The sequence below is a fragment of the Carcharhinus amblyrhynchos genome, chromosome 7 (genome assembly GCF_965287045.1).
Source record: "Carcharhinus amblyrhynchos chromosome 7, sCarAmb.v2.hapA, whole genome shotgun sequence".
NCBI lineage: Eukaryota > Metazoa > Chordata > Chondrichthyes > Carcharhiniformes > Carcharhinidae > Carcharhinus > Carcharhinus amblyrhynchos.
The window spans coordinates 9944893-9971939 of NC_137330.1; the positions used below are offsets into that span (position 1 = coordinate 9944893).

At 44.2% G+C, this 27047-nt stretch overlaps 1 protein-coding gene across 1 annotated transcript in view; it reads right to left on the minus strand.

Annotated features, from left to right (window-relative positions):
* Positions 1–27047, minus strand: part of LOC145345346 (uncharacterized) — a 197781-nt gene that overhangs the window by 13401 nt on the left and 157333 nt on the right. Inside the window, exons 22-26 of the mRNA XM_080193161.1 lie at positions 19885–19929; positions 5593–5625; positions 5334–5489; positions 5195–5249; positions 2924–3115 (exon numbers count right to left, since the gene is read on the minus strand). Of these exons, the coding sequence (XP_080049287.1) occupies positions 2924–3115; positions 5195–5249; positions 5334–5489; positions 5593–5625; positions 19885–19929 (481 nt within the window). The remainder of the gene's footprint in view (positions 1–2923; positions 3116–5194; positions 5250–5333; positions 5490–5592; positions 5626–19884; positions 19930–27047) is intronic.

The window sequence follows — 27047 nt, forward strand, 5'->3', positions numbered from 1 at the left end:
TATTCCCAGGATCCACAGCTGAGGATGAGGTGGATGCTGACTTCCACGCTCTTTTGCTTGAGATGGCGTTGGGGGGGGGGGGGAGGGGGGTGCGAGCGTGGCGGGCCGGAATCTTGAGAGTCGAGGCCTGCGTTTGGGCAGAATTTGCCTGATGCCCTCCTAAGTGTCAGGGGCTGGAAATCCTTTGCTCATTGGAAAGGGAGTGTCAGATGGGCAGGGGACATTGGGAACTGATGGCTCAGCAAAGCATTCACACTGAGGAGGGACCGTTCAGTTGCTTTCACTGCTCAAAGAGGTTTTGAATATTTTCTGGGTTCCCGACACACTGCCGGGTTCAAGCCAGGGAATGGTTATTCACCTGCTCCATGTCCTGGGTCTCCTGGCTGGAGGGCCCTGGTTGTACTCCCTGCCAATCCTCTTCCTTTTGGGTTCCCAGGGATCCCTGTGCTCCTTCACAGGATGGAGGCACAGCTGGAGTGAGATCCAGAAACGCTGCCATCCTTTGGTGCTGCCACTCATGGATTCCCACAGTGCCTGCAGTTGAAGCCCAGCACCATGGAGGTCATGTGCTCAGACATGGAGGTCATGAGCTATGCCACGGTGAGGACATCTCCTACCACGGAGTGCTCATCCTGCACCAAGGTCTCCACTAAGGACACCATCTTTGCAGTGTTGCCTCATTGCACTGATGTGATGGATCATCTTCTTGGATAGATGGTGATGGGAATCCTCCAATCAACTTTGTACTCCAAGGGGGGCTGCTGTCATCCCTTCCTGATACTCACGACTCTGCCTTTACAGCTCCTGCAGCTTCTAGGATGGGATGACCGGGCCCAAGGGCACATCATTGGCAAGCGGCTCAGCAGAGTCCTGGACTCCAGCATTCCTCTAAGTGCCGATAATCTAGCACAACCCTTCTGTGGATCTTCAGCTGTGAAGTGCTCACCAGTGAGTGACCTAGAAGCCTCTGTACTAATTGAGGTGTGAGTATCTGCGCTGGTGCTGGATGCAGGTGACGGCTGTGATGCCTCTTCAGTGGTGGGGTTGGGGAAGCTGCCCCTGAACTGTTGGAATCTGGTGGGTCCAGGGGGCGTGAGGCTGTTCAACTGGCTGGTCTGCAAGAGAAGAGACACGGCAGCAGGGGATATGAGGAAACATGAGACTTGAGATATGCTCGCTTGAGACATGAGAAATGACAGCATATGTTTTGAGGATGCTCATGTTTCTCTGCTGCCCCCATTTCATCAGTAGCGCAGGTACGGTCTTCTTACTCCCTGGCCAGTTTGAGGGCTTGGAGCCCAGGCTTGACTCCAGCCGGCTGTGCCCCCTCACGCTTGTTTGTGGTTGAGTTTGTCCTGCAATGACACAGAGAGGAAGAGTGTAGGTGGGAGTGTTGATATTTAAGATGATGACGAGGTCTGGCAGATATGGTGTTTGGTTGGGGAGATGGAGTGTGAGGAGCATAGCAAGTACTGGGGGAACATGGTGATTGTGGGAAGGAGTGAGAAACCTGGTACATAGTGTTGGCTAAGTCCAGGGAGGTTTAATGAAGTTGGGGATGCAAGGAGGTCCAGCGGGAGATTGGGGGAGTTCCCTTATCCTGGCTGAGTGAAGAATATCATTCATCATCTTCCGGCCCTATTGCCCCGTCCTCTTATGCAACATGTTTGCACTTACCCAGGGTGCCACTGCATCCCAGGTGGGGATAGTGATCCCGCTGGAAGGCCATCTCCTGGAGTGGGGGTAGAGTGTGTCCCATCTCTGCTCCACTCCATCCAGCATCCTGGTGAGAGCCCCCCCTCTGAAAAGTATGGTACAGGCTTCCTGGCTGCCATTCCCTGCAGTCATTATAGAATAAGTGCTAGGGAGCCACTTATATGGAGCCTCCCAGTGCTTTCAATAGTTAAGTCGTTGTGGGGTGGGCAAATCAGATGGAACGTGCCGCAAGTGTGGTGTGAAACTCAGGGGCATAGAAAGTATGAGGCATAAGATTCAACTCAAAAACTGCTGCCGTTGGCGAGGAACCAGCACGCCTTTTGTACTGTGAAAAGAAACCCATGCAGACTCCGCACAGACAGTGATCTTTTGCACCAGAACCAACATTCTGCCATTTTTTGGTAAAATTTCTCCCAGTATTTTTGAACATTATAAACCCATTTTCTTGTCAAAATAAGACACGGCCCTTTTTTAATATTTGCACAATACTTTAGCAACTTGAAAAGACCTGTGTGAAACCGTTCAATCACATTACAAGTATATGTTTTTCATTTTCAAAGCACAAGTGCCAAAGTTTCTCAGCTGCCCGTAACTGTTTTTTTGTTTGATCAAAGCAGTTATTGCTTGACATCCTTTAATTGCTGAATTCCTTCAAAAGTTGATTATGGCGTGCTTTCAACTGACCACGAATAAAGGCAGATTAACAGACTGGCTCTTAACTATTCCCATGTAAAGTTCTGCCTCGCCTCAATTGAAAATCAAATACACTTATGCGTGATCACTATTCTTGCAAAGTTCAGCATAAATTAGCCTTGCATCGCATTTAATAGAAAAACGGTTAAGAAAATGAGGAAGAAACGATTATAAAGATATGTTGATAGAGTTGGATAAAGTGGGATGTGAGAATGCTCGTGACACTGACAGAGACCAGTTGTTTCTGTGCTGCAGAATTCAATGTAATTTATAATCATCAAAACAAAGAAGTGAGTGTTTTAATGCCTCTGCCATTTTTAAGATGGATGAATATTTAAAAGCTCGCTTGTGCTTCAGTTCTATTTATCAATATTGTCACTCTTTTTGAAGGAATAAAACAGAAACAAACATTAGAAATTCTTTGCCAAATGTGGACTGAAGAAAAAGAGAAGTAATACACATGTATAATGAGTTGCATATTAAAGTGGATTTCAACATTTTTTTTCAATCTTACCCATAAGTCCTTGAATGCCTGGAAGACCAGGTAAACCTGAATGCCCTGGTTGACCTTGTTCACCATCCAAACCTGGGAAACCCGGTGGGCCTTGCAGTCCTGGTGGTCCAGGTGGCCCGGGCAAACCCTTGTGTGTCTGACAGTGCCAACAATTTTGATTCCTTTGGTTCCGCAAAACTGAAGATAATTGGGCTGACAAAAAAAATGGAATGGCAATGAAAAATCAAATCAAGTATTGAATCAAACAGAAATATTTAAAGTAAAGTAATTTTCATCGACACTGAACAACCAAAGAACAACACACATTTTATATATATATGGCACAGTGATTAGCACTGCTGCCTCACAGTGCCAGGGACCCAGTTCAATTCCAGGCTTAGGTCACTGTCTGTGCGGAGTCTGCATGGGTTTCTTTTCACAGTACAAAAGGCGTGCTGGTTAGGCGCATTGGCCGTGCTAAATAAGACGCTAAGTAAGATTTCTTAAGAATTTATGTTTTAATGCCAGTAGGCACCAGCTTCACCTGAGTCCAAAATTTGTAGCTTTAAGCACCAGTGTTGAATTGAGCACATAACCCAGAATAATACTTCAGTGCAGTACTGAGGGAAATCTGCACTGACTGAGGTACTGACTGTGCGCTGAGTTGTGGGTAAAAAGAATCCCACGGCGCTATATAAAAAGATCAAGGTATTCACCATTCATCCCTCAATGAACAGCAAAACAAGTTAACTATTCGTAATTTGTTGTTTGCTTATAAGTGGTTGAAACAGAGTCCAGTGTGAATTAAGTGGCTACATAAGGGTCTTAATTGACGAATGGATGGTGTTCCTGCTGCCTAAGAAATTGCACCTGGATTTGGGTGGGAGGGTTCCCAAGGGAAATCCCATCCATTTAATTTTATGCTCCCCCTCATGTCTAAACCATGTTGGCAGGAGTGTAAAATTCTGCCCCTGGAATTTCCTTAACACAATGATCCCCACTCCCCTGCGCTACCCTGCTTCTCAAAGGCAATTAGGGATGGACAAGAAATGCTGGCCTCGCCAGCAATGCTCATATTCCATGAATGAAATGAGAAAAGGTAGGGGAAATGGTATGGGAATAGCCTTAGTGGATAAAGAATACATCATATCAATGACAAGAAAGGATGTAATTAGAAGCAAATTGGCACGGAGACTTTATGGGCAGAGATAAGAAATGAAAAAAGATTTAAAACTATAGACGAGTTTTTTTTATAGGCTTCCTGATATTGGCTGCCAGTACTGCTCCTCCCCCTCTTCAAATAGTTCTCTTCTCCAACCAAGCCGAGCAATAAAGCTCTTGTGACAAGACAATACAACTTACAGAAGTAAGTCATGCAAAACAGTGTGTCAAAGAACCTGCAGACTCTCATGGCCATTTATAAAGCACAAATGATAGTGCTGCAATAATTGAATTACCAGCTGATGATTGGTAAATACCCGAAAAATACTACTGTAGCAGCCCTGGGAAACCAATGCCACTCGATTTTACTGGCAGCTAGGGTGCTGATTGTAATTATTGTGATTTTTGACATCAGCATTCTAATTGAAACAAACTGGAGTCAATTTGCATGTATTCATGAGATCCCATCTTCCACTGGTGGCCAACTAGCGAAGATAATGGTACAAGAAATAATGCTTTTCACTGTGCATAATACATGTGACAATAAATAAATCAAATCAAAATACAAAATGTCTATTTCAAGTATTGATCCAATTCTCTTCTGAAAGTCAATATTGAGTGTGTTTTCACCACCCTTTTAGGCACTTAATTTCAGATCATAGTTCAATGCATAAAACAAATCTTATCTCCTCTCTGATTCTTTTGTCAATTACCTTCAATCTACATCTTCTGGTTAGTGACCCACCCGCATAATTTGGGACACTTCTATTAAATCATCCCTTCACCTAAAGAGAGCAATTTGAATTTATAGACTGGAATTCTCTGATGTTGTTTGCCCTGCCACCGTTGCCAGCGAGAACAGTGAATTTGGCACTCAGCTAAAACTCCCTTTACAGTAGTGGGACCAGAGAATCCCAGCCATGAGTGAGGTTGGAGAATTCCAGCCATAGTGTCTCCACATAAGTGGAATCCTTCATCCCTGTCTATTTACTTCTCCTTATATGCTTCAACAGAAAATTCTATACTGAGTTCTCTCTCAATACAAGTAGCTTTAGGATAAACATTTCTTTGCAGTGATTATTTTAACTAATTTCAGTTGATTTTAAAGCTGGATTAATGCTCCATACTTACTTCTTAGCACATCCATGCAAACCTGTCGGATGTATTCATCTGAAATGGTTCTTCCCTATTAAAACAGTTTGGCATTAGAAATAAGCAGAAGCACACAAAACAAGAAGTTGTATCAAAATATATTTACATGTACACCTACAGAAGTTCCTTCTGGTCCTGGAGGTCCCGGAGGTCCTGGTGCTCCTGAAAATCCGTTGTTTCCTTTAGGCCCTGGAAGACCAGTTCTACCAGGTAAGCCAGGTTCTCCCTTTTGACCACTAATGCCTGCAATGCCTAATGCTCCTGGCTCACCTGGCTAGAAGAAAAAGACTCTGAATAACAGTGATAGCTTTGTGATTTTATAACACTTAATCTTAATGTGAACAATTCATTTGCTAGCCTTTTTTTGGTTGGCCTACCTCTCCTTTTGATCCTTCTGAGCCTTTGGTCCCCTGTAGAAAATAATTAAACGATCAACGTACTTAATTTGAACAATACACCAGGCAAAAGATAAGTAAAATCTGTCTGAATGACCAGACTTCTCTGGCCGTTCACACTGGTGGATTCTCTGGTCCTGCCGGTGGTGCATCCCTGCCCCAGATTTCCCAGTGGCTTAGGGTGACTTCAATGGGAATTCCCATTGACAGTGGCAGGCCAGAGGATCCCACCACCAGTGAACAGTGCCCCCTCTCCCGCCCCCAAGAAAATCACTGAGGGGAGATCATGGAATCTCACCCATTATTTGTGAAATGCTCAAGGTAAGATACTGCAATATCATTAAATGTACTGTGTCAACGTGTTAAGGTGAAATCAAAGTGATGGATCCAAAATGGTTACCAGGCACACAAAATGGACTCTGAGAAGGGACATTAAGAGGCACTGACTTTAGGCACAGACATTTACACAGAGTTAAAACCTGTACTGTTTAAATTGCTGCAGGAAACTGGTCAGACCTTGAGGCACCTTAAATCTTGAGATAAGAGCAGACCGAGAACAATGAGTTTGATAACGAGATCAGACGCCGATGAGAACATAACTGCATAAATGTATCTACTCTATGTACAATGATGCGTTAACTATCAATGTCTGTACCTGTCTGCTTATAATGATGTGATTACTGTCGATGTCTGTATCTGTCTACTCAACTTGTAACAATGTGCCAATGGCTAATGTCCATACTGTCTATTATCTAAAAAGTATAAAAGATGCTCAACTGCCATTGTGTAGTTGAGAAGGTGGCTGCCAGTACTGTGGAGCGTCAGCGCTTCTCCCAAAGCTTTGTCTGAATAAAACTGTTTTGTTGAACCTCCAAGTCTGACTCCGAAGTGGTAAATTTCCCACAACAAATTGGTGTAGTCGGACAGGATCTCACTACTGGTGGTAAGTTCGATCGATTAACCATAATTGGCAAACCAGGGTAGATATCATTGAATCTGTGGGAATCAGATGGGGTCAACAATACAGTTTAAAAGGGGTAAAGTTAAGGGGTATTCTCGAGATAAGTACTCATTGTTGATGGTATAGTGATAAGTATTGATTGACTGTTACTGCGCTGACCGACCAGAGGACAAGGAAATGCCTGTCTCAAACGCACAGCCTTAGACCGGTTGTTAAGAGGGGAAATCCCCCATGTGAAGGTCAGGACCCTGAAGTGGACGTAGAGGTACCAAGGGTACTTATGATCGTGAAGCACAAGCGGCAAAGGTCAGTTAACATCAAACTCTATAGTGGCGAACAAATGCAGCGTTTGCCACCTGTTTGCATGGAAGTTTGTATAGTTGGGTATTGGACTGTCAATGTTGTAAAGCGATGTGGAAAAGGAGATCAACTCTGACCGAGAGCTGGACTGTGGTGAAGAAACACGTTGCCGAGGCGGTAATAGTGGTCGTGAGTATAAATAGAAACCCTGAAACAGTAGGAAAACACATTGCTAGGAAGTAATCATGACCGTATGGTGCATAAAACACATCGCCAAGGAGGCAATAGTGACCGGGGGTAGTGAAGTCTGCAAGATGGCAGATAAAGGAGGATCTCTTATTGAAATGTACATGACAGACAGACGAGCGTTAATAAAGCGGATGCAAAGGAATGGCTGGGATGCTTCTCAGACCTCAGAACAGCAGAGAAACTGCATAGATGGGGAAAAGAAAGACAAGACAAAGAAGGCAGGGGTATTATTGGTACATCAATTAGTGGGACAAATTGAACAAGTAGTTGCTTATACCAAAAAGTGAAGCGAAGATAAAGAGAAGATTAGAGAGTTAGAATCCAGAGTAAGGGGACAGGAGAAATGAAACGAAGTGTTAGAGGAGAATCAACGGGGAGGGGAAACTGTTCCTCTATTCCCTTATGAGTCCACACGTCAGGGACCAACCATCCCTCCAGCAGAATGGGAAGCACGAGAACACAACTTAGCGCCGGTAACCCGAGGGGGAACAGATGTGCAGCCAAAAGCAAATTTTAAACCATTCACCCCAGGCGAAAGACAGCAGATAATGGCTTCTCTGGGTAAACTACAACCTAGAAGCACAAACGCTAAATTCTGGGAAGAATTAGATACAGTTTGGGTAGGACACCAACTACACCTGAGAGACATACATCAACTGGTCAGGGCAGCCTGTCCAGCGGATAAGTGGAGGCAGGTAGCACGCGGACATGCCACTCCGACAGCACAAGATTATAGTGGGGGACGTTGGACACATGTAGTGGCCCTAACAGCAGAAATAGATGCCCAACAAGTACTCTTCACCCAGTTTAAGTCAGAAGTCCAGAGAATTTTAGGAAATGCTCCTACTAACTGGAGCAGAATTACATCAACCAAGCAGCTAAAGGGGGAAGGGGTTCTGAATACGGGCAACAGTTGTCCCAAGTATACCAGGAATGCTCAGGGGAAGGGAACCCAGGCCGTGGGGATCGAACGTTCATCCAGGCTTTCAAGGATGGCCTAGTGCTCACCAAACCATTCTAAAAATGGGAGTGATTATGTCCCAGGATTATGATGAACTAGTGGAATGGACTAATGGCTTACTGGGAGGCGGAGAGGAGAAATCCCAGACAAGAGTAAGGCAAGAAAGAGTAGCCGCTTACAGTAATGCTAACGGGATTAAGTCCAAATTGACTTGTCACAATTGTGGCTGACAAGAGCACTTTGCGAGGGATTGCAGGGCCCCAAGGAAAGGAAACAAGTTCAGAAGCAGTGGGAAACATTATAATCACTATAATAAAAATGGACACACAGAAGCAGTGTGTTGGGACAAACATGGGAGACCCCTGACCCGATCCATGACCAAAGCAGAATTGGAGGAACCAAGGAACCTCCGAGATCAGCAAGATTGACGGACTGCAGCCCCCCATTCACAAGGGTAAGAAGGAGGGAAGGATTTATGTATCTGTACTAGTAGTGGGCAGGCAATGTGAGATGCTGGTGGACACAGGAGCACCCATATCTGTCACTGACCTACCCTTATCCACTACAAGTAGGATGATTTACCTAACAGGAACAGGAGGGAACAAAACACCCGCCTACCTGAGCGAGACCACGTTAATAGAAATAAATGATTAGTATATATGAATAAGTTCTATGTGTGTTAAAATAACGATGGTACAATAATGGGAAATGACTTAATGAAAGAATATGAGATTTTGATAGACTGTGGAAGGGGAGAATTAATCTGGCCAAGACAGGACAGTCGGAAAGCTAGAATAGGGAAACTCACAAGTCACCTCGAAACTATTAAGGTGGCCACAACCACCACCAGAGATTGGGAATTAGAGACAGGAGGGTTTGGAGCTAATCTGTGCCTCTGTCCCCGTAGTATGGGCTAAAACACAATTAGATACTGGCTTAACTAAGTGAGCCAATAATAATGACAGGGAATATAATCTTCCACACTAAACGCACCTTGGTGGAAATGCTGAACATGGGAAAGCTAAGGTCCGTCTCAAATATGGGAAGGGTTAAATGGGAAGCTGACCTCCTACCTCCAAGCAAATCAGTTATAATAATAAGGGACACAGGAGATAACCCAGCAGAAGGAATTTTAGACACAGGAGAGCTACACAATTGTGGGGATATAGATATGGACGTGGAAGAAGGTAGGATAAAGGATGTACCTTGAACAACAGCTGAGGAGACCCTTTTGTAGATGGCTCATGCAAAATATGCAGAAGGATCACCCTGGATGGGGTGGGCAATAGTAAATGACAAATTAGAAACAGTAAGGTCAGAAAGAATTGATGGAGATCTATCCGTGCAAGTGGCAGAACTAGTGGCACTCACAAAGTTTCTAGAATTATCTGAAGGCAAGACGGTAAGTATATATACAGGCAGTAGGTACGCATTCGGGCTAATACATGACTATATGACAGCATGGGAGAGAGGGGGGTTTGTAACCATGGGAGGAACGCTATTAAACACCAACAAAGAATCGAGGCATTGCTAAAAGCTAGTGAGAAACCCCTAGAAGCCTCAGTAATAAAAATTAAAGCACACCAGAAAGAACCAGGAAGTGATAACCTGGACTGGTCAAATTTCAAAGGGAACGAAGCTGCAGATAGAGCAACGCAATTAACCTTAGAGCAAGAGGGAGTTGGCGAGCTGCCAATAGCAGCAACAGGACAGACAGGAGACGAAATAGATATTCAGGAGTTACATGAGGATATCTCAAAAGAGGAAAAGGGGAAGTGGGAAGCACAGGGAGCAAGCAAAAGGACTTATAACGTTTCAAGATGAAATGATAAAGTAGTGGCACCGGAGTGCATACGAAACACCCTCTTGGAACTACACCACGGACTCTCACATGCGGGAAGAGAGGCCATGGCAACTAGTATAGGAAAGGAATGGTGGTGGAAAGGAATGGGAAGAGTCGTAGCCCGACACTGTCACCAGTGCGTGACATGCGCGCAACACAACCCATAAAAATTAAGATGGAACACCAGCCCCGACCAAAGGGCAAATGGATTTCACAGGGCCACTACCACAATCCCATGGCAAAACCTATTGTCCGGTTATTATAAACCAGTTCACCAGACGGGTAGAACCTTTCCCTACTGAAAATTGTACTGCTACCACAGTGACTAAATACTGGCAGAGGAGGTAATCCCTAGATGGGGAGTACCCTACAAATCGATTCGGATCAAGGGATGGACTTCACCAGAAAGGTGGTAAAAACAGTATGCCAGCTAATGGGGATAAAACAAAAATTCCACATCCCTTACCACCCAAAAAATTCTGGAAGGTGGAAAGTATGAACAGAACACTTAAGAATGCTTTGGCTAAAGCCATAAAGTCAGGAAAAATGTGGACAGAAGTATTTCCCACTATATTAATGAGGTTAAGAGCTACCACAAACCGGACAACCGGATTAAGCCGTTATGAAGTGATGACGGGAAGGGTGATGCAATTACCAGAAAACATCATAACAGGTGGGACTGATGTAGGTCCATCAAAAGACAAAATCAAAAGATATGTTTTGGAACTAAGCACCCAACTAAAAGGAATGTGTAAGTTAGTAAAAGATAATCAGGAAGAAAGAGACAGAGAGAGAGAGCTTGAAATGCTGCCTGACGTCCCAACGGCGGGAAGTCGCGTCCTAGTAAAAACATTACCTGAAAATCCAGGGTTTGCACCAAAATGGAATGGGCCAATGAAGTTATAATTAGTGGAGACACCTGTGCCTATCTAGACATAAGAGGGAAAGGTGTATGGAAACATTGGACCCAGCTGAAATTACACAAAGAAATGAATGGATGACTTGAAGTGACCAGAGTGCTTTCCCCAAAACAGGTGATGACTGCAAGCAAGAGTAACTGATGCGTTCTGGTTGACAATGTAACTTTTGGAAAATTGTATAACTTAAAGTAATAAGATTGATACTTGCTTGTTGCGGATATGTATAAGATTGCATATGAAACTATTATTTTGTGTTGTCGCGACTGTAAACTTGACTGGGCTAGAGGATAACCTATTCTACAAGGCTCATAAACATTTACACAGGAATCGAACTGTATATTACCCATTAGCCCAATCTGTACAAGCCCTATTTATGGCCACCCCTGGGTGAACCTCCCATGACTTAAATAAAGTAGATACCTCAGACACAAGTTGTAAGGGACAAATTGGCAAATATAAAAGGGATATACAGGAAAGATGTGTAGAACTTGTAAATCCCACAGATGTTGTGTGCAGGGGGCTCCAAGGGGTGGGAGAAAGAGCATGCTCGGATAATGCAAGCTAACTGCTTTGGTTTTTGGGGCAGGGATAGGCTTGTGTAAATGCCTTGGTCCCCAAGAATGGCTCCTGCGTACAGATTCAGTGTGTCCGTCAGCACTGTCGGGTAAATAGGGGTCAGTTTACTTGCGCCTGTGATGAACAGAAATGCCTGAATGTAACCGCGAGGAGGCAGCTCATTTGTGGACACTGTAATGGGACTCATGTCAGCTCAGCCGAATGGACATAACCATTTGATACTTACCAGGTGGTGGAATTAAACGGGGAGTCAAGTAAACCGAGCAATTGGCAGTTTACACAAACCAGTGATCAGGACAGGAAATGCTACTGGGCTAAGAAGGGATTATATTCTTCTTCAACGGCACCTAACTGACAGCAAAACCAACTCTCCCTTTTGCAGTAGGAACAATAGACCACTCACTGTTCCATGCCCTCAGAAGGGGCATATCTGGAGAAATATAGTAACCCGGGGTAGGGGGTGGGGGTGGAGTGGGGGAGGCGGGAGGAGCAGCAGGAGTAATTAGTGCAAAAAATAGGAACAATATTTTCTGTGGACTTATAGTCCTGGGAAACAGTACATCAAAAGCACTGGAGGCTGTCAACCAAGAAATGGCTCAATTGAGATTATATACACAGCAGGACTGATATGCAGTAGACTACCAATTAGCCCAACAGGGGGGAGTATTACAATCATAGGAGACAAACGTATAACACATATCACAGACGAATCCTATAACATCACCCAAGTCATTAACAACATAACAGAACAGTTTGATAACTTCAGACAAGGACCCAAGAAAGGGAGTAGCTGGCTGGAATGGCTAGTGGGGGGATCCTGGGGATCCTATTTAATGCATGGACTGATCATTCTCATAAGAAATAAGAAATAGGAGCAGGAGTAGGCCATCTGGCCCTTCGAGCCTGCCCCGCCATTCAATAAGATCATGGCTGATCTGTCGTGGCTCAGTTCCACTTTCCCGCCCTCTCCCCATAACCCTTAATCCCCTCTCTTATCAAAAACCCATCAACCCGCTTCTTAAAAATATTTAGCGAGGCAGCCTCCACCACTTCAACGGGCAGAGAATTCCAGAGATTCACCACCCTTTGAGTGAAGAAGTTCCTCCTCAACTCCGTTCTGAACCGCCCCCCCTTTATCTTGAGGCTGTGCCCCCTAGTCCTACTGTCTTTTTTGAGCGGGAAGAGTCTTTCCACCTCTATCCTATCCATCCCATTCATCATCTTATACGTCTCAATGAGATCTCCCCTCATTCTTCTAAACTCTAACGAGTACAAGCCTAGTTTATTCAGCCTCTCCTCATAGCTCAACCCCCTCAACTCCGGTATCAGCCTAGTAAACCTCCTCTGCACTCCCTCCAAGGCCAAAATATCCTTGCGCAGGTGCGGCGCCCAAAACTGCACACAGTACTCCAGCTGCGGCCTCACCAATGCCCTATACAGCTGCAGCAAGACCTCCCTACTTTTATATTCAATCCCCCTCGCTATGAAGGCCAGCATCCCATTCGCCTTCCTGACCACCTGCTGCACCTGCATTTCTCATTGCAATAGTAATTGTCTGTTGCCTAATTGTTGGATATTTAATGTCTGTTGCAAAGTAATGGTGACATGAATTGTCATGATGTGGGTATGCCGGCGTTGGACTGGCATAAACACAGTAAAAAGTCTGACAACACCAGGTTTTAGTCCAACCGATTTATTTGATAATAGACTCACAAGCTTTCGAGGGGACAGCCTCTTCGTCAGGTGAATGGAGAGTTCTGGCCTCAGACAGAGCATATAAAGCACAGACAGTTTAGAGATTACTGATTAAAATGCGAATCCTTACACCTAACCTGCTGTTCAAGACCTGAAGTGGCTGACAATGTGAGTGGTAGGAGCACTGATCACAGTTTAAAGAGATGTGTATTGTCTCCAGACAGTACAGTAAGTGAGGTTTTGCAAACCCAGGCAAGTCACGGGGGTTACAGATAGTGCGACATGAACCCAAGATCCCTGTTGAGACCGTCCTCATGTGTGCGGAACTTGGCTATCAGTCTCTGCTCAGCGACTCTGCGCTGTCGTGTGTTGCACAACACACGACAGCGCAGAGTCGCTGAGCAGAGACTGATAGCCAAGTTCCGCACACATGAGGACGGTCTCAACAGGGATCTTGGGTTCATGTCGCACTATCTGTAACCCCCGTGACTTGCCTGGGTTTGCAAAACCTCACTTACTGTACTGTCTGGAGACAATACACATCTCTTTAAACTGTGATCAGTGCTCCTACCACTCACATTGTCAGCCACTTCAGGTCTTGAACAGCAGGTTAGGTGTAAGGATTCGCATTTTAATCAGTAATCTCTAAACTGTCTGTGCTTTATATGCTCTGTCTGAGGCCAGAACTCTCTATTCACCTGACGAAGAGGCTGTCCCCTCGAAAGCTTGTGAGAATATTATCAAATAAATAGGTTGGACTAAAACCTGGTGTTGACATGAATTGTGCCAGGAGCCAGTGTAACCATCGAGGAAGAATACATAATGGGAACCCCTGAAGATATCAAGAGCTATGAGGAAGGAAAGGAGAAGATGAACATCTACCTGTGAAGATGCTGCTGTTGTTGGTCTGTGGATTATTAAATAATAATCCTGACCAAAAGACGGAGCTATTAGGGTCAAATCGAAGTGCTGGACACAAAATGGACTCTGGGAAGGGACATGAAGCGGCACTAACTTTGAGCACAGACATTTACGCAGAGTTAAAACCTGTAGTGTTTAAAATCGCTGCAGGAAACTGGTCAGACCTTGAGGTACCTTAAAACTTGAGATAAGAGCAGACCCAGAACAATGAGTTTGATAATGAGATCAGACACTGATGAGGGCATGACTACATCAACGTATCTACTCTCTGTACAATGATGTGTTAACTATCAATGTCCGTACCTGTCTGCTTATAATGATGTGTTAACTGTCGATGTCCGTCTCTGTCTACTTAACTTATAAAAATTTGCTAATGGCTAATGTCCATATTGTCTGTTATCTAAAAAGTATAAAAGATGCTCAACTGCCATTGTGTAGTTGAGAAGGTGGCTGCCAGTACTGCGGAGTGCCAACGCTTCTTCCAAAGCTTTGTCTGAATAAAACTGTTTTGTTGAACCTCCAAGTCTGACTCCAAAGTGGTGAACTTCCCACAACAAATGCAATTTGAATTGCCAGTATATTCCAAAATAATTAACTTAGGATTCAGGATTAATATTGTCAATCTAACTTGCAAGTGCTTTATGGCAAGATAACTGAGATGTGCAGTCTTAATAGCTATAACTTCAACCCCGTTAGCTACTTATTATTGTCTCAATCTATCGATAGCTTTTCTCAGCTCTGAACACAGCAAAATAGCATTGATAATATACTTGGAAAGCATTATTTTCGCTATAAGTTCACCATAAAACACACCATTGCTTGTAGTTTGATTTACGATAGCACTAATTTTTTGTTGGCTCCTCATCATTTTGTCAACCATGATTGATTTCACTCAATACACCTGAGAATTCCCTTGCATCAAGCAGGAATGAAGAATTTGGTGCTCAGCCAAATTGCCATTCCCTGCAGCTGGACTGGAGAATCCCAACCGCAGGCATCATCGGAGAATACTGGCTTTGGACTTGGAAAAGGAAGCCATGAGGAAAACAAATTTAAAACCATTTGTTGTGAGCAATCTAGGACACTTAATAGAGGAGAGCCAATTCACTCCTCCTCACCTGATTGTAACAATATTGCATCATGAACGACAATATAATTTTAGTACAATATTTCCATAAATATCACCTGATTCTTAAAGCACTTAATTGATTTTATGTTGGCACATAATTATTATGCTTTTTAATTAAAACATTAATTAATGTTTTGATTTGTTAGTCTGATTGAATTCCTATCAAATTGGATCCAGAAGACATAATAATGATCATTTTAAATCATTATTCCCATCTCCAGGTCAATTACAATATAAAAACATGAAACAGTTCCTTTGTTAATTGCAACACCGAAAATAACCTAATTATTTTAGTACCAAATCTATTTAATCTGATTTCTCTCTTGTTTTCCCACACCACCTACTCCAATTTGAATAAATTTGGATTTTCCATCTGTATTTCAATTAAATTGGAAAGGCTTCTCTTCCTGATCTGTTTGATATTCTCTAAGGATTTATTCTTGGTCCCTGTTATGATGGATTTTTGGGCTCTATGTTTCTAATTATGGTTGATGCATACTTCAAATGGTTGGAGGTGCATCACATGGTTCTGCCACTTCCCATGCTATCATTGAGAAACTGCAACAAAGTTTCTGCTTGCATGGGATACTTGAAGTCCTTGTCTCTGACAATGGTACTGCCTTTATAAGCACCGCGTTTCAGACCTCCATGCTTTCCAATGGAGTCGAACACATCAGTACCCTATTACCTATTATCAAATGGGCTGGCTGAATGGGCGATGTAAGTTTGGCAGGATGAAGAAACCCACAAGTGTCCACAGAGACCAAAATGGCACGATTTTTGTTTGACTAAAGGACTACCCCTCATGACAGGATTCACCTCAGTGGAATTAATAATGCAACTGAGGCTTTGGACAAGATTGAGCTTACTGTTTCCAAACCTGATGGGGAGGGTGAAGTCCTAACAAGAGGATCGGAAGAAGGACTATGATTTTGCAAGGACAGAAAGAATGTTCTAAACTGGTGACCTCGTCATATGAAGAACTTTGGGGATGGCCTCAGTCAGGTTCCCGAGATCATAACTAAAAAAGAGGGACCTGTAGTGTATAAGGCCTGAATGTGGGGTAAAATTGTCAGGAAGCACCTGGACCATCTCAGGAGTAGGGAGTTCATGCCAGCGCAGGTCTCATTACCAGTCAGGGGGATGACCACTGCCAGCATCAAACCACCACAAAATGTCAACCCCAGGTGATGAGGACACGGATTCCGAGATGGAAGCGAGGAGATCAGTGCCCTAAATGAAGACCTCAGGAAGTACCAGTGTCAATGGCTTTATGGTCTTCCCTTTGGAAGTGAAGGTCTCCAATCTGTTTCACACTTCTTGATCCAGTCCTCCCTCAGTCTAATCACTAAGTGGCAGAAAAGACCCTCCTGTGCTGGGAAAGAAACAGGCTTGAGAGGGGAGGGATTTTATGCTGACCCGGGGGGATCATCACAGGACCTCCTATGGGCCTGTTAGAATATGAGCTCTCCTGTTAGGCAAGTGACGGCTTGCCCAATATGGGGTTTAAAATCAGCTGGCTCCACTCAGGCCAGCAACTGAAAGATTTGTGTGCTGATCTGTAAACTGCAGCCACTGAGTGGCACTTTGAGCACATTGTAGATAAAGGGTGATGGTGACGGCAGATTGGCCTTGCTAAGATTATTACAGTCCCTATTTCTCAGCTAATGTATTCCATGGCTACAACATCCAAAAGCAGGTATTCACTCCCTAGTGACCAACTCTATTTCTCATCTTGACAAATGTCTGAGACCAAACCTGACTGTTCACAACCTCGGGGCTCAATTTTATGCTACCCAAAAGTCCCACCGTTAGTGTCGTAACTGGAGGCAAGGCCCCTTTGGCCAGCCAGGACTCAGGGGCAACATTTTACAGGCAGCAAAATAAAGTGGCTGCCATCACGCTGGCTCACCTTCAAGAGTTGTTCAGCCAATCTGTGAGCTGGCAGCTCAATAATCTCAGCACCAAGGAGAGAGCCCGTCAATTTCTGAGACACTCTTGAAGGCAAATAAGTGAGATTGGGGGATGCCTGGGCAAAGCAAGCAGACCGCAGCAATCAGAGAAGGATAGGGGTCACTGAGGGCATGAGGTACTCTTTTGCCATGGGGGTGATAGACGTTCACAACAATGATTTCTCTGTGGGCCATCGCGTACTCATTAAGGAAGGTCTCTTCCCTCCTTGAAAGTCTGATGGGGGGGTTGCCACCAGGGTTTACTTGGTGAGCTCCTCTGACGTGGGCAAAATCTTAGTCGGCTAAGTAGGTGGCTCAATTGTGCTTGTGGTAGGCCAATTAAGTGCCTCTTCATACTGCTGCTGGTGTTTTACCAGTTGTGGTGCGGTGCCAACCACATGGCAAGACCTGATTTTGAGAATGTTCCCTCTTGTTCAGGCATCCCATGCCTCCCAGAGGACATGATGTGGGTATGCCGGCGTTGGACTGGCGTAAACACAGTAAAAAGTCTGACAACACCAGGTTTTAGTCCAACCGATTTATTTGATAATAGACTCACAAGCTTTCGAGGTTTCCCTCTTCGTCAGGTGAATGGAGAGTTCTGGCCTCAGACAGAGCATATAAAGCACAGACAGTTTAGAGATTACTGATTAGAATGCGAATCCTTACACCTAACCTGCTGTTCAAGACCTGAAGTGGCTGACAATGTGAGTGGAAGGAGCACTGATCACAGGTTACTGAGATGTGTATTGTCTCCAGACAGTACAGTAAGTGAGGTTTTGCAAACCCAGGCAAGTCACGGGGGTTACAGATAGTGCGACATGAACCCAAGATCCCTGTTGAGACCGTCCTCACGTGTGCGGAACTTGGCTATCAGTCTCTGTTCAGCGACTCTGCGCTGTCGTGTGTCGTGAAGGCCGCCTTGGAGAATGCTTACCCGAAGGTCAGAGGCTGAATGCCCGTGACCACTGAAGTGTTCGCCAACAGGCAGGGAACAGTCTTGCCTGGTGATTGTCGAGCGATGTTCATTCATCCGTTGTCGTAGCGTCTGCATGCTCTCCCCAGTGTACCATGCTGCGGGACATCCTTTCTTGCAACGTATCAGGTAGACAATGTTGGCCGAGTTGCAAGAGTATTTACCATGTACCTGGTGGATGGTATTCTCACGTGTGATGGTATCCATGTCGATGATCCGGCATGTCTTGCAGAGGTTGCTGTGGCAGGGTTGTGTGCAGAGGACACCCAGCAGAAAAGACTGAATCTGCATTGTCCCCCAATGGCTTCAGGATCTTTGTCCCCACCCCCATACTCCAAACCCCGGCCTCACACTAGGGCCTGCCTGAGTGAGCCTGTGCCATTTACCTAAGCTTCCGTTGATGCTGGGTTCAGGACGGGTGCAGTCTAATGAGTGGCCACTGCTCATGATGGAGCTGCTGAGCCTTAGGAGTTGCTTGCACTCTGATAGGCTGGCAGCTCTTGCAGGTGGGATATCCTCCTTCGTGGGGCAACTAATTTCCTGAACCGCAAAATTGTGTCATGGCGTCCCACGTCGGAGCAACCCGGCCTTTCTCAACGTTTGTGAGAAACATGGGAAAAGCCCCATGACTTCTGGATTAAATCGTGGCCTCGTCTTTTATGATGTTCCTTTGACCAAACTTTTGGCCTTCTGCCATAATGCTGCCTTATATGGCTTGATATTTTATCTGTGTTTATAATAGGCCCAACCATCTAAAGCTGCTTCATCAATGACCTTCTTTCCATCATAAGGTCAGAAGTAGGCAGTTCACTGATAATTGCACAGTGTTCAGCACCATTTGTGACTTGTCAAATACTGAAGAAGTTCATCTCCAAAGGCAGCAAGACCTGGGCAATATCCAGGCTTGGGCTGACAAATGATGTAAAATTTGTGCAACACACTTGCCGGGCAATGACCATCTTCAACAGGAGATGATCTAACTATCATCCCTTGACATTATCACAGAATTCTCCACTATCACCCTGACCAGAAACTGAACTGGACTAGCCATATAAATACTAAAGCAGGTCAAAGGCTAGAAGCCCTGGGGCGAATAACTCACTACTTTACTGCAACCTCTTCCACAAACGTTCAATTCTTCCACCACCAATGAATAGTGGCAGCCGTATGTACCAGCTACAAGATACACACTACAGGAACTCACCAAGGTTTCTTAAGAAGCACCTTCCAAACTAACAACCACTAGAAGGACAAGGGCAGCAGATGCTGGAAATACCATCTCTTGTAGGCTCCCCTCCAAGCCACTCACCTTCTTGACTTGGAAATATATTACTGTTCCTTCACTGTCTTGAGACAAAATTCTGGAATTCCTTCCCTACCAGCACTGCAAGTGCACCTACAACTCAGGGACTGCAGCAGTTCAGAAGGCAGCTCACCACCACCCTCTGAGGGGCAACTGGCAAACAGCAATAAATCCTAAACAGTGAGGCCCACGTCCCAGGGATGAATTACAAAAAGTATTGATCCAGTGAAGTGTCTTGGGCATTCTATTACATTAAAGGTGCTATATAAATATAAGCTGCTGTAAAAACAGAAAACGTTATTTCAGATTTCTAGCATCTGCAGTATTTTACTTCTGTAATTACCTTGAACATTGTGTGAGTTTTTTTGCTATTTTGCATGCAAATTTTAAACAAATCTAAGTCAAAAACACTTTAATATGATGCTGTATATAGATATGCAAAATGACATACATTACAAGCAAAGGGAAATATATGGATTAGAAGTTACCTGTAGTCCTGGCATTCCTCGCTCTCCTGTTACACCCCTGTCACCCTTTCAACAGAAATAGAAATCAGTATTACTAAGAAGATCTATGTCAGCAAATGTATCATACAATTAAGATTATTTACTTGTATGATACATTTACTGACTTCAATAGCTAATTTGGATGAAAACATCAAAATTATACTTTAACCAATTAACTGTCAGTGCAAAAACATTCAAATAGGAAAACATTTTAAATAGAACTGCTTAGATATCAAAGACAGAATTTTCTAATATAATTCTAATATAATGTCACAAGGCATACAAGCATCAGAATGTCGCAATCTTCCGACACTCCACCACTTTTCTGGACAACTGCTAGCACCAACTCCCAGAAAGGAGTTGTCAGGAGTCACCAGGAGGCCCATCAGGAGTGCTCTGATACCAGTGTCCCGTGTCAGTGTGGGGAGATTTGAACATGCGACCAATGATGGGGGGAGGCTCCCAATGTCCATAGGTGGTGGAAGGAGGTCTCCCAGTTCACCGGCAGATTGGGGCGTCCTAGCGAAATGGTGCCCAAGCACTCTGAAGCCAATTCTACCATGTGTTAGCTTCCCCTCCTTTGGGAGTTGGTGCTGGCAAAGGAGGGGAAGCTAACACGTGGTGGAATTGGTTTTAGAGTGCTTGGGCACCATTTCGCTAGGGCGCCCCAATCTGCCGGTGAACTGGGAGACCTCCTTCTATCACCTATGGGCATTGGGAACCTCCCCCGCTCATTGGTGGCATTTTCCAATTTCCACCCCCCCCCCCCCCCCCCCCCGCCCCCCACTGACATGGGACACTGGTATCAGAATATCAGAGCACTCCTGATGGGTCTCCTGGTGACTCACGACATGCCCCTCTGTGCAGACCCCTGACATGCCCCCCCATCATGACTCCCATCACGATCTACCCCTGCACAAACTCTACCCCCTGTATGGACCCTCTGTACATAGGCACCCATTATAACCCCCAGTTATATCTCCCGTCCAAGACACCCCCATCATAGCCCCACGCAGGTGCCAGACCCACTCTGGTCCCAACCCTTTGGCACTGTGCTGTCACACTTACAGTGACCAATGGCACTGCCAGTGCACGAGATGGGCACTGCCTAGCCATGCCCCTGAGCACCTGGAGGCTTCAATGTCCTCCGATCCCTCTGGCATGGCCATGGCACCTGGTCTCCACTAGTGGAAACCGAGTGTGCAATCTTACCTGCTTGCCATGCCGATCGACCAGTGGGGCCAGTCAGTAAAATAGCATGAGAGGCGAAAAATTGGGTTCGCTCCTGCTTTCTCACCTCATCTGCTCTTACTGGCACTGTTTTGCCAGCAAAATCAACAGAAAGGGAGCGAGGTTGGTATCAACACTAATGGCATGAATTACATGTCACTAGTGAGTGACAGATGCTGTTGTTTGGGCTCACTTGTACTGACCCGTTGCCAGGGAAAATCACAGATGGCCCGCAACCAAAACTGCCTGTCATTTTTGCCCATTACACAGCACTGCTAGACCTCACTGGAGTCGATGCCAGGAAAGAATTTTACTCCCTCAAATTCTTTGCAAGGAACTCTCAGAAGGAAAAGTCTAGTGAAACTGGTTGAAAACTGCAAATGTTTCAAACTGGCATGTAACTGGAATAACCTGTATGCAACATGAACAACTGGGAAATCCAAATGGAAATTAGTTGGTGCCTGATCTTGACAGCCAAACTGGCTGTTTCTGGTTGTGATTTACTGGGAACAGATGATTTAACTGGAAACTAACCGGTCTAGACACTGTCGTCTCTCTGTGATCTCCTGAGCTCTGTGTTTCAAGTTTATTTATTAGTGTCACAAGTAGGCTCACATTAACACTGCAATGAAGTTACTGTGAAAATTCCACTGTCACCACACTCTGGAACCTGTCCGGGACACTGAGAGACAATTTAACATGGCCAATGCACCTAACCAGCATGTCTTTGGCCTGTGGGAGAAGATCAGAGCATCCTGAGGAAACCCACAGAGACATGGGAAGAATATGCAGACTCCGCACAGACAATGACCCAAGCTGGGGACTGAACCCTGGTCCCTGGTGCTGTGAGGCAGCAGCATTAACCATTATGCTGCAGCGTTGCCTCTGTGTCACCAAGGTCTGATACCAAACTAATGCTCTCCATTTTTCTGCATGCTCACGTGCTGCTTATTGAACATTACCTATGTTATCAGGTTGCAGACTTTCTTGAGCTTCCACCCAAGCAACCAACCGTCCTATATTTTACGTGATTGCCCTGGAATTTATACTGCTGTCCTGTGTTTCATGTGAGAGATGTGCAGTTGGGTAGTTCCACAGTGTCAGTTGGAGAGAGGAAGGGATAGTCTGGCAGTCATGGAGTGGGGTGTGGGAGATCTGCCAGCCCCATTTCAGGGTCTGGAAACAGGATGTATTACAGACCTGCCCAGGCATTTCCCTTGACATCCAGCCAGGGCAGGCTGAAGAAACAAAAGCCACCTGTGTTAAAATTGAATGGCCACATCTTCTATGTTGCATACTCTTAAAATCACATGGCACTGAACTAGAATGTTTATTTTCCAGCATCTCTGAACTGTCATTCTGGGGCCAGCATTCTGTATTAATAATGATAGAGAGACAACGCCTCATTGAAACAACCAGGGTAAATCGCGTTTGACTAATTTGCTACAGTTCTTCAAAGATGTAACAAGCAAAGTGGTAATGGGTCCCCCTCAACCCACTACAGATGTAATATATCTGGACTTCAGGAAGGTATTTGCTACACAGAAGGTTAAAGTACAAGATAAGATCATATGGGGTTGGGTTAATTTATTAGCTTGGATAGAAGACTGGCTAACTGACAGAAGACAGAGAGTTGGGAGAAATGGGTCTTTTTTCTGGTTAGCAACCAGTGGGATGCGCCAAGGTCCAGTCCTCAAGCCCCAACTATTTAAAATTTATACCAATGGATACAGGGATAGAAGGTATATAGCCAAATTTACAGATGATGCTAAAGTAGGGGGAATTGGAAATTGCAATGAGGAAGTAAGAAATTTACAGATTTATGTAGATACATTAAATGAGTGGGAAAAAATGTGGCAGATGGAGTTTAACATGGATAAATATGAGGTTATCCATCTTGATCGAAAAATGGAAAGGCAACTCATTATCTAAATGGAGAGAGACATTGGAGTGTTGAGGTGCAGAGGGATCTGGGTATTCTTGTGCATGAGTAGTAGAAAACTGGTATTCAGCAGCATTAAGTAAGCAAATGGAATCTTGGCATTTCTCACTAAAGGAATAGAGTATAAAAGTAGGGAAGTGTTGTTGCAACTACACAAAGTATTGATGAGACCGCACCTGGAGCACTGTGTACCGTTTTGGCTCCCTTATTTGAGAAAAAATGCAGTGGCGTCAGAAGCAGCTCAGAGGAGGTTCAGTCGATTGATTCTAGAGATGAGGGATTTGTCTTAGGAAGTGAGATTGATCAGTTTAGGCTTGTTTAGGTTAGAAGAATGAGAGAAGATCTAATTGAGGTATATAAAATGATAAAAGGTATTAGCAAAGTAGACATGGGGCCTATGCTTCTTCTTGTGGGGCAATCTAGAACAAGACATCTTAGATTTAGGATCAGAGGTAGCAGATTTAAAACTGAGATGAGGAGAAATTACTTCTCTGAAAGAGTAGTGAATTTGTGGAATTCAGTACCCCAGAATGTGGTGGATGCTGTGATATTGATTAAATTTAAGGAAGAGATAGACAGAAACGTGTGGACACATTTTACTGTTTAGTGGTGTTGAGCATTATGTGCTGAAAATGCGTATTAGCAATTCAAATGCACAGGCCAGGCTACCCAGTTCATGGCCCATATGATTATCTGGTCATTCAGTTTTTTACATTGTAACATAAGTGACACATTTCTGCTAGGGTTAAAGTTTATAATATATATTGTGATCCTAGCCGCTGTTACCACTGGCCAAGTCAGATCCCACGGTGGATAGACAAAAAGCTCCTGACTTTTATCTGTTGTTTAGATACATGGAAGGTGGCTACTGAACAGGAGCCAGCTGACGAATGTTTAACAAAGAAAAAACATTTATTAAGTAAGAACAGATGAACTATATTACATTACTCCTTCACTCCACTATACCTTTACAGATATATGTGAAGTTGTAAGGATAATACAAGTGACAAAATCTATCTTATATCTAATGTTCATAGAATGTACAAGGTCATGTAAATCAATAGGTGAATGATGGTCAGACACCCCACATTCTGAAACTGAGTGACAGATGCCACACAAACAACTTCTATAGATTTCTCATTAAATCCCCCCAAATGCTTGTCACGCTATTAGCCAACTCGTCTGATTGAAATTCTGTTTTTCACGTGAGAGTTTCCAATCTTTGCTCTCAAAGAACATGCTTTGTATTCTTCTCCAAAATTAAGCTTTCTCTTAGGTGTCTTCACCAAGGATCCCCCTCCAGGATTTCAACATCTACTTGAGATATTCCTGTGCCCTGGAATGCCATATGCATTCAACTTCCTCTTCCATGCAATCTTTAGATAAGCTGGCATGCCGACAAAGCACGAGTGTTCCACAGGCACATAATAAGGAGTCACCAACCTTGGTTCTCTGGTTTCTTGCAAAGCCACATTATCCCAGATCTGCTCCTTGCAGCCCTTTCTTTTAATGGGGAACCTCTCTTGAGTTCACCGAACAGGACCTTTTTTTCAGATTCCTGTTCTTTATTCCTTTTACTTTACAGTCTTCTTGGAACTTTCTTCTGTCCCATTATCTGGTTTCTGATATTTTCCTGTTCTTTAGTCTGGGGCTTGGTCTCTGTAGCCTCTCTTCATCCCTGTTCTGGCAGTTCCTTTGAAAAGCTCTTTGCTTCTGTGTTACCTTGTTCCAACTGACTCAAACTGCTTCTGCTTTTTTGTGTGGGCCCTGGTTGCTAGGTAACAACCCTGTTTTTTTGTACCATGTTTGCTCTGATGTCATAAAATCTTCATTAAAAGGCAGGTATCTAAATAAACCTGCAGACTTACAGGCATCTTTTAAAAATGAAACTACAAAGTAAAGCAGTAGACTATACCCAACATGCACAAATATAAATATATCTTACTTAAAACTATATCTATTTCCTAACAATATGTCACTTAGGCTAGGTTTGCAATGGTTATGCATTATCGTAACTTACATTAGGTGTGGAATGGTATACATTATCGTAATTGCTATGTTTTCTTTGGAAAGTAAAGTGTTTACATTGAAAAACTGCCATGAAAATTAGATTTAGATGTTTTAATACTTTGTCAAAAATGGGAATACTACAAAAATGAAATAATTTGCAGGAGAAAAAGCAAAAACATATTTAGTCTGAAATACAGCAATTTCAGTCCAACACATCCACAAAGGATGAATCCAGTCATGTATTTGTCCTTGTGAATGCTTGCTTTGCAATGCTGTTTCTAACAGTCTGGGTTTAGACAGCTGCAGTACAAGCTGCATGTGGATTACTTCCAAACAGTGTGAACTGTCTGAAAACAAAATCTTAAAATATCTATTCGGACATCACCAGAATGTACTGCCATGAACAGTTATCTTGGCTCTGTTGCTCAAACTGTAAGTTATAGAATATTGACTTCAAAAGTCATGCCCTATGTATTTCTGCTCTTTTTTCAAAGGATTAATTAGCCACATTTTCTGGAAACAACAAATACAATTTGGTTAATCACAATGCAGTAGTCATATTCTTGAAGCGTTTGAATAATGGAGTTTGTAAATTCAAACTGGCAGAGCAAAGGTTGGGAAGCCAAGAATAAAATTAATCTTGGTCAGTAGTAAATGTGTGTTTGTAATGAGAATGGGAAGTAGCAGAATTTTGTCTTGTGATAGAAGGGAGGGAATTGTTCATAGTGCTGGATGGAGGATTGGTTGAGGAATGAGAGGAGCATTGAAGCACTTCTGCTATGGGTTCAAGAGAGAAGAATAAATAAAGTGCAGTTCTTAACCTCGCAGTGAAACATTATTGCATTGGTGCTGGCCTGGTGACCTTGAAACTGCATCTCCACACATTCTAGATGGAGTGATTGACAAGCTGCCTGGCATTGCTGGGAAACAAGAGTTTCCTCATCATCCCCACCTCTTTTACAATCACCTTTGAGAAAGAAGGGGCTTGCCTGTGGCTCACTTAGAGAAGATTCTTTTAGAATCTTGGAAACCGCAAGGCAATGCAATCTTTCTTTATGAGAAAATGCTCTTGCCAGTCGATTGGTTTGCAATTAGGTTTGGCAGTTAAATTGGAAACTTATTGGCGAGATTACAATGTGACTTGGGAACTGAAACATGGTGGCACATGGTTAGCACTGCTGCCAGAGATCCGGGTTTGATTCTCTGCTTAGGTCACTGTGTGGAGTTTGCACATTCTCCCTGTGTCTGCATGGGTTTCCTCCAGATGCTCTGGTTTCCTCCCACAGTCTGAATTGGCTATGCTAAATTTTCCCTCAGTGTACCCAAACAGATGCCAGAGTTTGGTGACTAGGGAATTTTCACGTAACATCATTGCATCATTCAGACACTAATAAATAAACTAATAAAACATCCTTGGAGGTGGAGGGGTATCCATTGGCTCCATTCGCCGATACCGGGAATCCTGATTGCCCACTGAATTGGGCTTTGGGGCTAAAATTGTGATTCCTGCTGGGCGTTAGGGATTCACCCAACCTACCCTGCCAATCCCAGTGAGGTTCCTGCTGAGAATGAGTGTCAATCAGATTAATATATATCAACTAGCAGGGGTGAGAGCCCATTCACCAGCCTCTCCACATGGACCCAACCCCCCAGCAGGAAATGTACTGGGTGGGCTTTGGTGTGGATCATCACTGTCATGGACCTGGCATGCTGCACTCTGAATGTCCAGGGGAGCACCACCAACTCCTCAAAAATGAGGGGCATCTTCCCCCCACAACACTCAAATAAGGGGCCACTACACCCATACCATGCAGGAATGAAGGTGATCTGACCCGACACCCTCCTTGAGGCCCCCTCCCCTTTCAGAACCCCACTCAGCCCACTTCTCCTTAACACCACCTATTCAAGTCCCCCTCAGCCTTCCCCTTCTTTCAGACCCCCCTCAGCTCCTCTCCTACCTTAG